Source organism: Callionymus lyra, chromosome 10, assembly GCF_982586985.1.
Source record: "Callionymus lyra chromosome 10, fCalLyr1.hap1.1, whole genome shotgun sequence".
In the NCBI taxonomy this organism is placed as follows: domain Eukaryota; kingdom Metazoa; phylum Chordata; class Actinopteri; order Syngnathiformes; family Callionymidae; genus Callionymus; species Callionymus lyra.
Genome location: NC_141827.1, coordinates 10,561,897 through 10,574,943, shown reverse-complemented (window position 1 = coordinate 10,574,943; position 13,047 = coordinate 10,561,897). Strand labels below are relative to the sequence as shown.

The 13,047-nt window shown below is 37.0% G+C and overlaps 2 protein-coding genes across 2 annotated transcripts; both read right to left on the bottom strand.

The window, feature by feature from the left end:
- Positions 1-1,169: 1,169 nt before the first annotated feature.
- Positions 1,170-7,361, bottom strand: mfap2 (microfibril associated protein 2). The gene is made up of 9 exons (XM_087800854.1): positions 7,276-7,361; positions 6,234-6,290; positions 5,175-5,222; positions 4,418-4,453; positions 4,275-4,349; positions 4,162-4,215; positions 4,009-4,096; positions 1,731-1,804; positions 1,170-1,554 (listed from the first exon to the last, which is right to left on the bottom strand). The coding sequence occupies exons 2-9, from the start codon at positions 6,262-6,264 to the stop codon at positions 1,451-1,453; spliced, it is 510 nt and encodes a 169-aa protein (XP_087656980.1). The 5' UTR covers positions 6,265-6,290; positions 7,276-7,361; the 3' UTR covers positions 1,170-1,450.
- A 787-nt stretch (positions 7,362-8,148) lies between these two features.
- On the bottom strand, positions 8,149-12,820 carry sdhb (succinate dehydrogenase complex, subunit B, iron sulfur (Ip)). Its single transcript, XM_087801301.1, has 8 exons — positions 12,729-12,820; positions 11,524-11,657; positions 10,579-10,664; positions 10,051-10,187; positions 9,855-9,971; positions 9,668-9,769; positions 8,690-8,812; positions 8,149-8,547 (listed from the first exon to the last, which is right to left on the bottom strand). The coding sequence occupies exons 1-8, from the start codon at positions 12,798-12,800 to the stop codon at positions 8,467-8,469; spliced, it is 852 nt and encodes a 283-aa protein (XP_087657427.1). The 5' UTR covers positions 12,801-12,820; the 3' UTR covers positions 8,149-8,466.
- Between the last annotated feature and the right edge of the window lie 227 nt (positions 12,821-13,047).

Below are 13,047 nucleotides of genomic sequence, written 5' to 3'. Positions count from 1 at the left end.
AGTAAGATTTATTGTCGTATCAGTTCCTGGAAACGAACCTTCAACCTTCGCTCCTCATTAAATATCCTTGTTTTATTTGTTGGATGAAACGACACAATTAAGGAAGTGAAACTACAGGAAGTTAAATTTATATCTTTTTTTTTGAAGTTGGTTTAAATATTAACCAGCAATTAAAAATGTCAGTAAAAAGTTAAATCAAAATATTTGAAATGAAATTTGACGACACAACAATATAGTCATGATGTTAAAATTGTCATAAAACTTTGACACAAGCTCGTTTAATGTTAATATTTTAAAATGTAATAAATATATTACAATATATTTTAACAACACATTTGAACTTGATGAAGACTAAACTTTTGACGCACATTTGTTTCTTTGTTATTAAATCAAAATAAAGTTGCTTCACTTAAAAAAAGAAAAAGATACTTAAATAAAAAATGTGCTTCAGAAACAGAAAAAAAGTATTTTCTTCTGTTTATAGAAGAGTCTTAATTATTGTAGTCATTTTCTATTGAAGAAACTCAATTTTGATTTTAGTTTTTATTGCTTTTTTTTGGTTGAAGCTTTTTAAAACTGAAAAACTTTTTTTTATTAAGCAATTCTTTTCATTTACATTTTTTGATGATGTTTATTGAAGCATCTTTTTATTTGTTTTCAATTTAATTACATTTTCTTTTGGATTTTATTTGGTTTGAAGTCACTTTTTTAATTTATATTTTTTGATTGAAGAAACTTTTTTGTTGAAGCATCTTTGTTTGTTTTCAATTTAATTACATTTTAATTTATTTTATTTGTTTAGTTTGAAGTAACTTTTTTGTGCAAAAAATATATATATATTTTTTTATTGAAGCATCTTTTTATTTGTTTTCAATTTAATTACATTTTTATTGATTTTTATTTGTTTGGTTTGAAGTAACTTTTTAAATTTACATTTTTTGATTGAAGTAATGTTCTTGTTGAAAGTATATATATATATATTTTTATTGAAGCATCTTTTTATTTGTTTTCAATTCAAATTTTTATTGATTTTATTTTATTTGTTTGGTTTGAAGTCACTTTTTTCACGTTCATTTTTTGATTGAAGCAACTTATTGATTGAATAATAAAAACCTAACCAGTAAACCACGAAGACAAAGACTCTTACGAAGAATAAACTCTGACAAAAGTTGTTCGTTAATAAAAAAGTTTATTATCTGTATAGTGACAGTTGAACGAGCAGTAGTTCACGATCCAAGTTCTTCCGCCGCCGAACATCAACATCAGTGTTGAGGCGTCACTGCTTTACTTACGGACACACAGGAAGCGGGTTAATAACGTCGGGCGTCGTCTCTGAAGCGGCTTCTGAAGCAGCGGCGACGAGTCGTCGACTATCTCTACACGCGAAGCTAACATGGCACATACACGAGGATCGGCATCCCAGCTAACATGGACGGCGGGCGTCGGACCATCAGCAGCCGCCGCAGCTCTTCCCGCAGCTGCCGCCCACAGACGTGCACTGACCGCTCACCGCCGCCACGCCACAGCGAGAGAACTGGTCGCGACACAGGTCGGCTGCAGCGGGACGAGAGGAAATCAGAGTTCATAGAGAGAGAGAGACGTGAGGAGAGAGAGAGAGACGTGAGGAGAGAGAGAGAGACGTGAGGAGAGAGAGAGAGACGTGAGGAGAGAGAGAGAGAGATGTGAGGAGAGAGAGAGAGATGTGAGGAGAGAGAGGGAGAGAGACTGACCTCGGAGCAGCTCTTCATGTGCACACACTGTCCTCACACACACCTCCTTGTTGATCACGTACATCCGCCTCAAGCTGAAGGACACACACCGTGATGAAGATTACAATGATGATGGTGATGAAGATGATGATGGTGATGAAGATGATAATAAGGAATATGGTGAAGGTGATGATGATGATGATTATAGTGATGATTATAGTGATGAAGGTGATGATGATGATGAAGAAGAAGATTATAATGATGATGATGATGATGATGTTTAAGAAGAAGATTATATAATGATGAAGATGAAGGTGATGATGATGATTATAATGATGAAGATGATGATTATAATGATGATGTTGATGAAGAAGATTTATAATTATGATGATGACGGTGATGATGATGATGATGATAATGAAGGTGATAAAGATGATTATAATGGTGAAGGTGATGATAATGATTATGATGAAGGTGATGATGATAATGAAGGTGATAAAGATGATTATAATGGTGATGATGATGATGATGATTATGATGAAGGTGATGATGATGATGATGATAATGAAGGTGATAAAGATGATTATAATGGTGAAGGTGATGATGATGATTATGATGAAGGTGATGATGATGATGATGATAATGAAGGTGATAAAGATGATTATAATGGTGAAGGTGATGATGATGATTATGATGAAGGTGATGATGATGATGATAATGAAGGTGATAAAGATGATTATAATGGTGAAGGTGATGATGATGATGATGATGATAATGAAGGTGATAAAGATGATTATAATGGTGAAGGTGATGATGATGATTATGATGAAGGTGATGATAAAGTTAATGATGATGATGATGACGGTGATGATGATGAAGATGGTAAAGGTGATGATGAAGTTGATGATGATGAAGGTGATTATGATGATGATGGTGAAGATGATGAAGATAATGATAATGATGAAGATGGTAAAGGTGATGATGAAGATGATGATGAAGTTGATGATGATGATGATGAAGGTGATAAAGTTGATTATAATGGTGAAGATGATGATGATGATGATGATGAAGGTGGTAAAGGTGATGATGATGATGATTATAATGATGATGATGATGATGAAGATGATAATTATGAACAGTTGGACAGAAGAAGCATATGTTGAACAACAATTCGATTTAAAATAAAAACTTAGCATTTCTATCTAAACAAACAAAATGTTGTCTTAATCTTGAAATATGTTGTTTTTTTTATTCCTCTATTTAAAAGATGTTATATTTGTTCATACTAATGTTTTTTTCAACTGCAGATCTATGATGTTAATTATAAATAATGTTTTTGAAAAAGCAAGTTTGATTTGAACATTTTCACTTCATTGAAGCAGCTTCTACTGTTGCAGTGCATCAGGGGACATGATTTAATCTGTCCCAGACCAAACATGATGTCATCGTCCAGTCAAGAGTCTGGTTTGTTGGTTCAGTCCAGAGAGAAACAAACAACAGGAACCATTGGTTCGGTTATTGATCCTTCAGGTGAAGTTTGACCTTGACGTGACTAGATTGATTTTGATTTTGTGAGATTTGTTTTTAAATAAACTGTTTGTTTTTTTTGTGGCTATTGTGAGTAAAACTGATTATTAAACTTCATTTGGAACCTAGTTTTTAATTTTGTGAAAGAAAATCTTGTCTTCCATTTAGAAAAAAACACTCATTACTAGTTTGATATCATATTACACTTCTTTAATCTAAAACCACATTTTATATTTTGTAAGAAAATACTTTAAACATTAATTTAACCACAAATGTTTTTTTCTACTTTGCTATTTTAATTTCTCTTATAGTTTTAATATCAATAAACTAAGACTTGGAACCTGATTTTTAATGGTGTTAGAATTTTTATTTGAAATATATAAAAAAAACAAGAATATCATGAGTTTTGTCAATAATTCTCTGTGATTAATACATAAAAATGAATCTAAAATAAATAATATTTATATAATTTCATGGCATGATTACACTTTTTTCTCCACTCTTTTTTATTTTCCTGTTTATACTTTTGTCATTTTATTTTGACCCTGTCCCAGCTACACAGGGCAGGATTCAAAGGTCAACATCCATCTACACCTTTGCCTTTGACTGTACTTGGTGTGAAAATGAATATCTTTATTTAGTATTTATTTGAATTATTGTCACTAGTTTTCATCCGAGTGAGACTAATATATATATATATATATATATATATATATATATATATAAACTGTATATATATATATATATATCCCCTCAGTGTGCCCAGAAGTACCTGTAGAAGCAGAGGCTGTTCAGACACTGCTTGCAGGGCTTGTGGACGGAGTAGAGGCGTGTGCAGGGATACTGCTCCTCCCTGCAGTCTGTCAATCAAACACACAGTCAAACTCCACGTCAGGTGGTTCCGGCGTCTCAGGTCCAAACCTACCCAGAGGGCCCGGCTCGGTGGGCTCCGTCTCCAGGTCCGTGTCGGGCCCCAACACTGATGAAGAACATGTTAGTCCTGGAGAAAAACACACGGAGACGCGACGACAGACGAACCTTCTTTGCTCGGGTTGACGACCGGGTCGACCAGAACCTGCTGCTGGAAGCTGCCCGGAGGAGGAGAGTTCTCGGCTGGGGAGGAAGAAGCGCTGAGTCGGCATGAAAACACTCTTGGACATGGAAGTTGTGTTTCAACGTACCTGGGAAATATACTGGCTCATAATCCTCTGAGAGGTCTTCCACCATTGAAGACAAGAAAAATTATCAGATTCTTGACTTTGAGTTTATGAAAACCAGAGTGTTGGCCCTTTTTTGCCTTCAGAAAATAATTGTAATTTTTGTTTATCAGTGCTAGCAGAATATCAAATTTACATTCAACCTGTTGAATTTTTTTAATTAAAAAATGTGTATATTGAAAAGTTGAATATATTTTTTTAAATAATCAAGTTTAACACACAAAAATAAATACATTATTTTTACACATTATGTTGATATTGTAATTCCAACAATTAAAAGATGAATGAAAAATTAAAATATATTTTTAATTTGTTGCGTTCAATATAAACATTTTGGCACTATTTTTAAAATTATTTAAAACTAAAACTAAAACTATTTAATTAAAACATATTTTCGAATCATTAGAATGTATTGTAAATGTGTAAAATTTAATATAGAATTTGAATATAAAAATTATGAATTCTGTCATTTAGAAAAATATTTATTATAATAAATAATAATTTAATATTAATATTTAAATATTATATATATATATATATTTTTAAAAACGTTGAATATATTGAATTAAATAATTCAATTAATAATTCAATATATTTACGGCACTGATTTACTGCCATATAGAAATAAACAACCGTGTTGCATTCAAAGACATTCAGGAGAAAAGACAAGCTTCGTTATTTCCATTAAAAACATGAAGATATTTGCGTATTTAAAACTCACCGAAGAAAGGAAAGGGTTCCTGGTACTGAGCCTGAGCGAGCAGCAGAACTGAGGAGCGAACGTTTGTCGAGAAAACATCACAACTTTAGATGATAGTTTGAAAATGACAACAAAGATTTCGACACAAATCTAAAAACGGACTCGTTGTCGTCCATAAAACGTCACAGGGTCAAAGAGGGGTCACAGGTATTGTTATCGAGCCAAGATAACGTGATTTAACAACAATATTAAAATACGTTAAAATTACTTGAAAAGTTCGCGAACATCTCTAAATAAAATAAAAATTACACAATAGCGATTTTTTTTTGGTTTAAAAAGAAAAAATAAATGTATTAATTTAAAGATTTTATTTGTTTGTTTGCAGATCGTTTTATCCTGGCTCAAATTTTTAGAGTAAATCCTAAATTTCATAATGACTGATTCATAAATCAAGTATAATTTGGCATATTTGTGTTTAAAGTATTTTTTGATGTTTTTTATTTTACATTATTGGTATGTAAATAATAATAAAAGTACATCTCAGTTGATATAATAATACGTTCATATTAACATTGTTGTGAGTTGATATATTTATAAAATATTTATACTAATAAATATAAGTATATATATCATGGTATATGTCTCGTTTACATTAAGTATTACAAAACTGAAATAATAATAATTGTTATTATAATAGTTGAAATGTTAATACGTTCATATGTTTAGTATATTGTCATTTTATATCTTTATCAAATATATATACTTTAAAAAATAACAATATAATGTTTTATTTTCATCATAAATATTCAATATATTATTTTTTACTTGTATACATGTATTGATTTCCTTAAAAAAATATATATTTGCAGAAGTCTTTATAATAATAACCACATTTAAAGAAGAAATTGTACTTTATTGGATTTATTTTGTAAATGAAAAAATGTTAATAGACAAATAAATAAAGTTGATGTTGACGTGTGTCAGTCCAACAACACGTCAGATTTCTGTCTGTGTCTCTCAAGATGACCACGACCTCTGAACTCCCTCCCGGTCACGTGACTAGATGGAAGCGACGGTTACCTGGCATGCAGACGAGGATGAAGGCTCTCATGGTGAGTGGAGGTAGACTGACTGTGACTGTGGAGAGAAGAAGAAGAAGAAGAAGAAGAAGAAGAAATCATCAACCTTTTCCTCCTCCCTCCGCCCCCCCACCAAACCCCTCCCTATCCCTCCCCTCACCCCCTCCTCACCCCTCCTCACCCCCTCCTCTTCACACTGGCCCCAAAAACAAACGAGGGGGGGAAACACACAAAAATGTGGCACGTCTGTCTTCCTAAGAACAATCTCCCTGTTTTCTTTCTTTTCCGAGCAGCAGACTCTGGGGCAGCATTCCAAGAAAAGACACCCCCTTCCTCACCCCCTTCCTCACCCCCCCCCCCTCTGGTCTCCATCATTCGCTGCTTCTATCTCTTCATCCCTGACCCGCCGCTCACACCTACTTTTCTACACGGAAAGTTTGGCGAGAACTCTTGATGGAGACAAAAGTGGTTCTGTGTGCAGATGTTGTGGGTCCAGACTGGAGCGGAAACGTGATTGTGTGAGGTTGTGTAGCAGAGTAACACACTCACACACACACACTCACACACACACACACATACACACACACACAGCTGAGCTCAGACATCTTGTGCATCTCAGTGGTGATCAAGAACCATATGTTTTCGCTGCAAACATCTGGGAGACATTACCCCCCTCACCCCTTCACACCCCCCTCCTACACAGCCCCCCCCCCCTCTCTACTCCACTCACTCACACACACACACACACACACACACACACACACACACACACACACACACAAACAAAGATCTATTTTGCAGCCATGAATTTTTTTTTTTTTTTTAAATATGTCTCTGCATCTGTCCTCACTGACCCCCGCTCTCACCCTCCTCCCCCGTTTTCTCTCTCCAGGATTAAGCCCCCGGTTTCTCCGAAAACCTCCGGCCCACATGTCAGACCAGACCCTCCAGTGCCCCACGACTCTCACGCTGCCCTGCGGCTGAAGAACTCCACAGGACCGTGCATGTGGAAAAAGAAAGAAAAGCAAGCAAAAGGTTCTCACCAAGATGTGGTTCCGTTGGTTCCCCAGTCTTCACGCGTCCTCCGAGTGCAGCAGCAGCAGCAGCAGCGCCACATTGTACCACCCAGAACCTGGAGTCTCCTCCCAGTCCAGCCTCCAGGAACCAGGAGTTCTGGACTTCCAAGACTACAGTTCACTGGTGACCCTGGTTTCGCTCTTAAAGCCTCAACGTGGAGGAACAAGTTGTAAATGAACTGAACAATTTGAAAAAATGTTGAAAAAAGTCAAGATATTAAAATGTATTTCAAGGTTTAATGACTTTTTATTAACTAGAAATAAAGCTTCATGCGTTTCTGAGGCAGAGTGACGACATTAGGAATAATAACATAAATAATAAAAGTTCCTAAATGAGATGAAAACGAGCTGCATTTCTAAGATCATTGAATTGTATTTCATACAAATCTAAATATAAAATGAAAATAACATGAGTGATCATTAAATAAAAGTACTTTTGTAAGATTTAAACTTTTAAATAATAACTTTTCCAAATGATCAGTTGTAAAGTTTAATAAGTCTGACGTCACAAGGTTCTCGTATGAAGACGTAAAAACATAATTTAGTTTCGTCTGTAACTAGTTTTTTTTAAAGGGTTACATTTCACGACATTAAAATGAGGATCAGTTTCTTTCATCAACCACCGATTAATGAAGTTGTCTCGCTTCATTAGACACCATATTTTGTTGTAGTACTTGTTAAAATATATGTTTAGTTAATACATTTATAACTCGTGGTAGAATTCTTATTTTTATTGCTGATGTTTCATCTCATATCTTTACGTCTCCATCACCTCGGTAACGTATTTCACCTTCAAATCCTTGAATAAATATCAAAATAAAGTTAAAAAAACAACAAACATTTAAGATACCGATTTATTTATTGTCACAAAGTACAGCTGGCGGGTTGGAGTTGTTGTTGTCGAACTGGTTTGGATCTAACTTTAAGAATGGGCTGGAAATAGATACATGGTTTATGAAGCAACATCCTCTCTCACACACACACTCTCTCTCTCGCACACACACACACTGGACTCACACGCTCCTGCAGCTACTCTGTACATGTGCGTTTGTAAAACACAAGTGGTTCAGACTCGTGTGCTGGCAGTGCCGATCCGTCAGAACCGTCTCCGAGCGCAAGTTACAATGGAGGGTGAAGAGGTTCTGGAGGACGAGCGGATCAAACGGCTGCGGACTTCTTCTCCTGGTACGTGGCCATCATCTTCTTGATCTCAGCGATGGCTTTTCCTGGATTCAAACCCTGCCGAGGCAAACGACGACACTGAGCATGTGACGGACACGACCTTCGTATTTAACTCAAGACACTTCCTCAAATATTCTACATCAAACTAGAAACTCTCCCACGTCTGTCCACCAGAGGGCAGTAAAGAGTAAAGACCTACTTTGGGACAGGTCTTGGTGCAGTTCATGATGGTGTGGCAGCGATACAGGGAGAACGGATCCTGCAGCTTCGACAGACGCTCCGCAGTGAAGTCGTCTCGGGAGTCGATCATCCAGCGATAGGCCTGAGGAGAACCACAGAGTTCATGTCCAGAAGAAATGCTTTTTTAAAACATGCCCAAAATTATACTTTTTCGGAAGATGGATGAAAGTGCAGCAAGTTCATGCCTCGGTGGAACATTTGAACGAAGAGATCTGTAGCAAATTTGATTCTTAAAACACAAATTGCATTTTTTTTTTAATTGCACTGCTAAAGAAATACCCTTAACTTGTGTGTTATCTCTGGGTCAAGGTGACCCGGCGGTCAGAAAAAAACACATGGGATACCACAAACACATTTGTTTTTCGGGCATTTTGGTCACCTTGACCCTGAGATAACACGAGGGTTAAATGAACGTTTCTAAAAATGCATAATAATATCACAAAACCAAAGTTCAAATCTTGTAAATGTGACTTTCTGAATGTCAAGAATCTGAATGTAAAATATATATATTTTTTACTTTGAGAAAAAAATGCCCCAAAATGTGAATGAATTAAAAAGGATAAAAAAAAATACAGGAAGAGGTGGGAAAAATGAAGACAAAGGAATATGCGCCAATTTTAAAAATGTGATCCAAAAGAAAAATCCCCCAAATCTGGGATTTTTTTCTCTCCAATTTTATTTTAATTGAGAAAAAAGCCCCAAAAATAAAAAGTCTAAAAAGGGATGTGAAACAATTTGGACATGGAAAAGGTGATTCTCTAAAATCTAAATAATCTGTAAACTAACCCCTAAACATTTTTTAACCCAAAAAAAACGCCAAAAATTAACTGCTGAAAAAAGTCAAGCCCTGGTGAACCATGTGAACACAAAGAAACGTGCAGAGATTTTAATTGATTTTCCAAAATCTCAAAAAGCGCCGACATAAAAACACATGTACCTGCATGAGAACGGCCGGTCCCAGGTATTTGTCTCCGTTCCACCAGTAGCTGGGACAGCTGGTGCTGCAGCAGGCGCACAGGATACACTCGTACAAGCCGTCCTGCACACACACACACACACACACACACAGAGGCAGAAAAATAAACACACAAGTCCATCAACGCATCACAACGACGGCGTCTCACCAGCTTCTGTCTGTCCTCCACACTCTGCAGGTACTGCTCCTTCCCCTCCTTGGTCCCGTCCTTCTTCTTCAGATACGGTTCTATGGACTTGTACTGGGCGTAGAAGTTACTCATGTCCTGCGAGAGCATCGTCGAACACACACAGCGTCAGACATTCGTGCTCACGATGCAGTAACGCGTGATCCAGGAGACTCACGGGAACCAGGTCTTTGACCACATACATGTGTGGCAGCGGGTAGATCTTGGTGGGTTTGCTGACGTCGACCTCGATCTTGTTCAGGCACGCCAGAGTGTTGCCTCCGTTGATGTTCATCGCACAAGAGCCACAGATACCTGCATCAACGACACAGAATATGAAGGTCAGGGTTTCCAGCTTCATAAAGCAAGGAAATAAATCTCTTACATGCGGTGTAGACAAACTTTACAGGAGCATGGTGCTAATGCTGAAGCTGATGCTAATGCTAATGATGATGCTAAATGCTAATGCTAGAAGCTATCAAGCGGAGGGATGCTAATCCTTAAGATTGAAATGGATGCTGGCGTTTTTAAAACATATGCTGGCTCTATATTTGAAACTCGTTTCTTTCCAAACATGATCCCATTGTCAGCGTCGCCTTCTGCCAGTATTATTTCGGGGCTAACTTTTGTGCGTGTTCACGAGGGGCTCCCTCAATCTAGACTAACAACTTGCAGACTTTTTCTGTAGAAAGAAAACGGCAACAACCTTCTCTGCACGAGCGGCGGAAAGTCAGAGTGGAGTCCATCTCGTTCTTGATCTTAATCAGGGCGTCCAGAACCATGGGGCCACATCTGAGGAGAAAACACTGGTCGTCAGTCGGGAGCCAACATTCAGTGGAGCTGTTGTCAACATCGCGATCGGACACGGCCAAGAGGCTGGATTGTGTTTTTGGCTTAAACAAATAGACAAGACAGATGGTGTGACTCAACAGACTTTTTTTTTTTTTTTTTTTTAAATCTTTGATTAAAACATGGTTTCACTTGTTGGACTGGTCACAAGTTTTAAGTGCTTATGTGTGTTCCAGTTGACTTGGGTTCAAGTTTGATGATGAAGACGAAGTGACTTGAACTGCAGAGAACAGAAGATAAAATAAATTGTTTAAAGTAAACTATTTGAAAGATGAAACGTGTATATACGACAAACTAATGTACAACAACGTGGGCCAAGTTTACACAATGAAACTAAATCAGATGTGGCGACAGCACCAGTGCAAATACTGGACGTGGAAAAGTGTGTGACGTGAACACAAGCGCTCGCACACGTCGAACTAATGCAGTATTCCGGGTGAGAACTGCTGTGATTGTGATGCATCTAGTAAATAAATGCAGATCTAAAAGATGATACAAGTGTGAAGAAAACTGCTCGATCAGCCGCTGTGGTGGAGAAATCAAGCTGCTGTCAAACACAACTCCGCACCAAACTTTTGAGAAACTACTACAGTAATTGCAAAAATAAAGTGGCTTCTTCAGTCAAGTATCGTGAATATTATCCAAATGCATCCACCAGGTAACACCCATGATCATCAACTACTGCCAGGATCATTTATTGTGTCTGCACCATGTACATAAGGAGTACATCTCCTCACATCGAGTCGTTTTCAGTCATCTGTGTAGCGTTACATGCGTGTACTTTAAGGACTCCTGAACTCACGTGTTGAGGTCGATCTCGTACGTCTGCATACGAGGCTTATCTCCAGGAGTGTCCGGGTCCCATCTGTAGATCTGAAACTTTTTTATCCTGGGTTGTGCTGCAGGAGCGGCCGCAGTCTGAGCACACCGGACCGCCTGGAACCACACATGAAGAAGTATTGAACAATAATATATGAATAAATATACTCTGGGTGTTAGACAATATTTTACCGATTTACTTCATGAAATTACTATAACGATATTCGACAGCACTGTCACTTAAAAAAAAAGATTTATTTTTCATTTAACAATTAACATGCAAATATTCATGGCGTTTGTTCATTATTGTGTTGAAATTCAATTGTTTTATTCACAGCCAAAGGAACAATGAAATCCTGCAAGATCCCATTGATGACTGAGGACGAGAGGATACGGTCCAGCAGTTTTTAAAGCTGATGTATTGACACATTTTGGCTTCAAAACAAATGAGTCAAGAGTCATGTGGTCTGTAATTTCTGCAACACCAGAGTCAAAGTACTCATCAATACTACTATATAATATATATGTATATATGGATGTGTACTGGCAAGAATCTAGTGATACCATTAGAATCACGATACAGGGACAACGATATGATATATTGCAATACTTTAGAAGCAAGGATATATTTGTAATAAACTCCAGATAATTCTTTAGACAAAGATTTGCAATATTGTTGTTGTAAGTCTCTTTAAGTGATCTTCTGTCGAATGCTGTATTTTACAACTTGGACATTAATTCACGACTTAAATCTACGTATTAACACGTTGCTACTCGGGTCTTGGTTATATACAATATAAATCAGCTTCTATTATATCACTATTACCAAAATGATGTCAAGTTGTATTTGTTTACTTTCATGATAACTTCCATGAATGTTTATCGTACTATAAATAACTAGTAGCCTGCACACGAATACTTTAAATATTCTTCTTTTAAAGTTGGTTATCTGTTGTCGTCATTGCTGTTGTTAAAAAGGTTCGATCAATCTTTAAAAAAACAACTAAATTTAGCATTTAAGAGTTTGTTTTGACCACAAAGCTAGTCGCTAGCCAGACTACGTAACGCTAGCTACAGCTAGCACACAGAGCTTTTTTCCAGCTTTTTTACTTTGGTTAGAAAGTTCTCCTCGCCCGGACATATGAGACGAGACATCATTTATATTATCCACACGATCGTGTAACTCACCACCATCCCGGCGGGGGAGCGGAGGGCCAGGAGGCCACAGCGGCTCAAGGACGTGACAGCTCCCAGCGACATTTTGGATTTCCTGTGACCGCAACCACCGCTGCGTGACGTGATCACAAGGAGCGCTTGGTTTATCCAAAGTCCCCCCCACCGTTTTAAAATTGCACAGCCATTATTTTTTTTAAAGCGATGTAAATCGTTGTTAAAACATCGCAAATCTTATTATTATTTTCGTATATTTTACTTAGAAATAGAGCTTTTTTTAATGCGTGTAACTTTGATGGAAGAAGGGCATTACTGTCAGGGAGGTTCAGTGTTA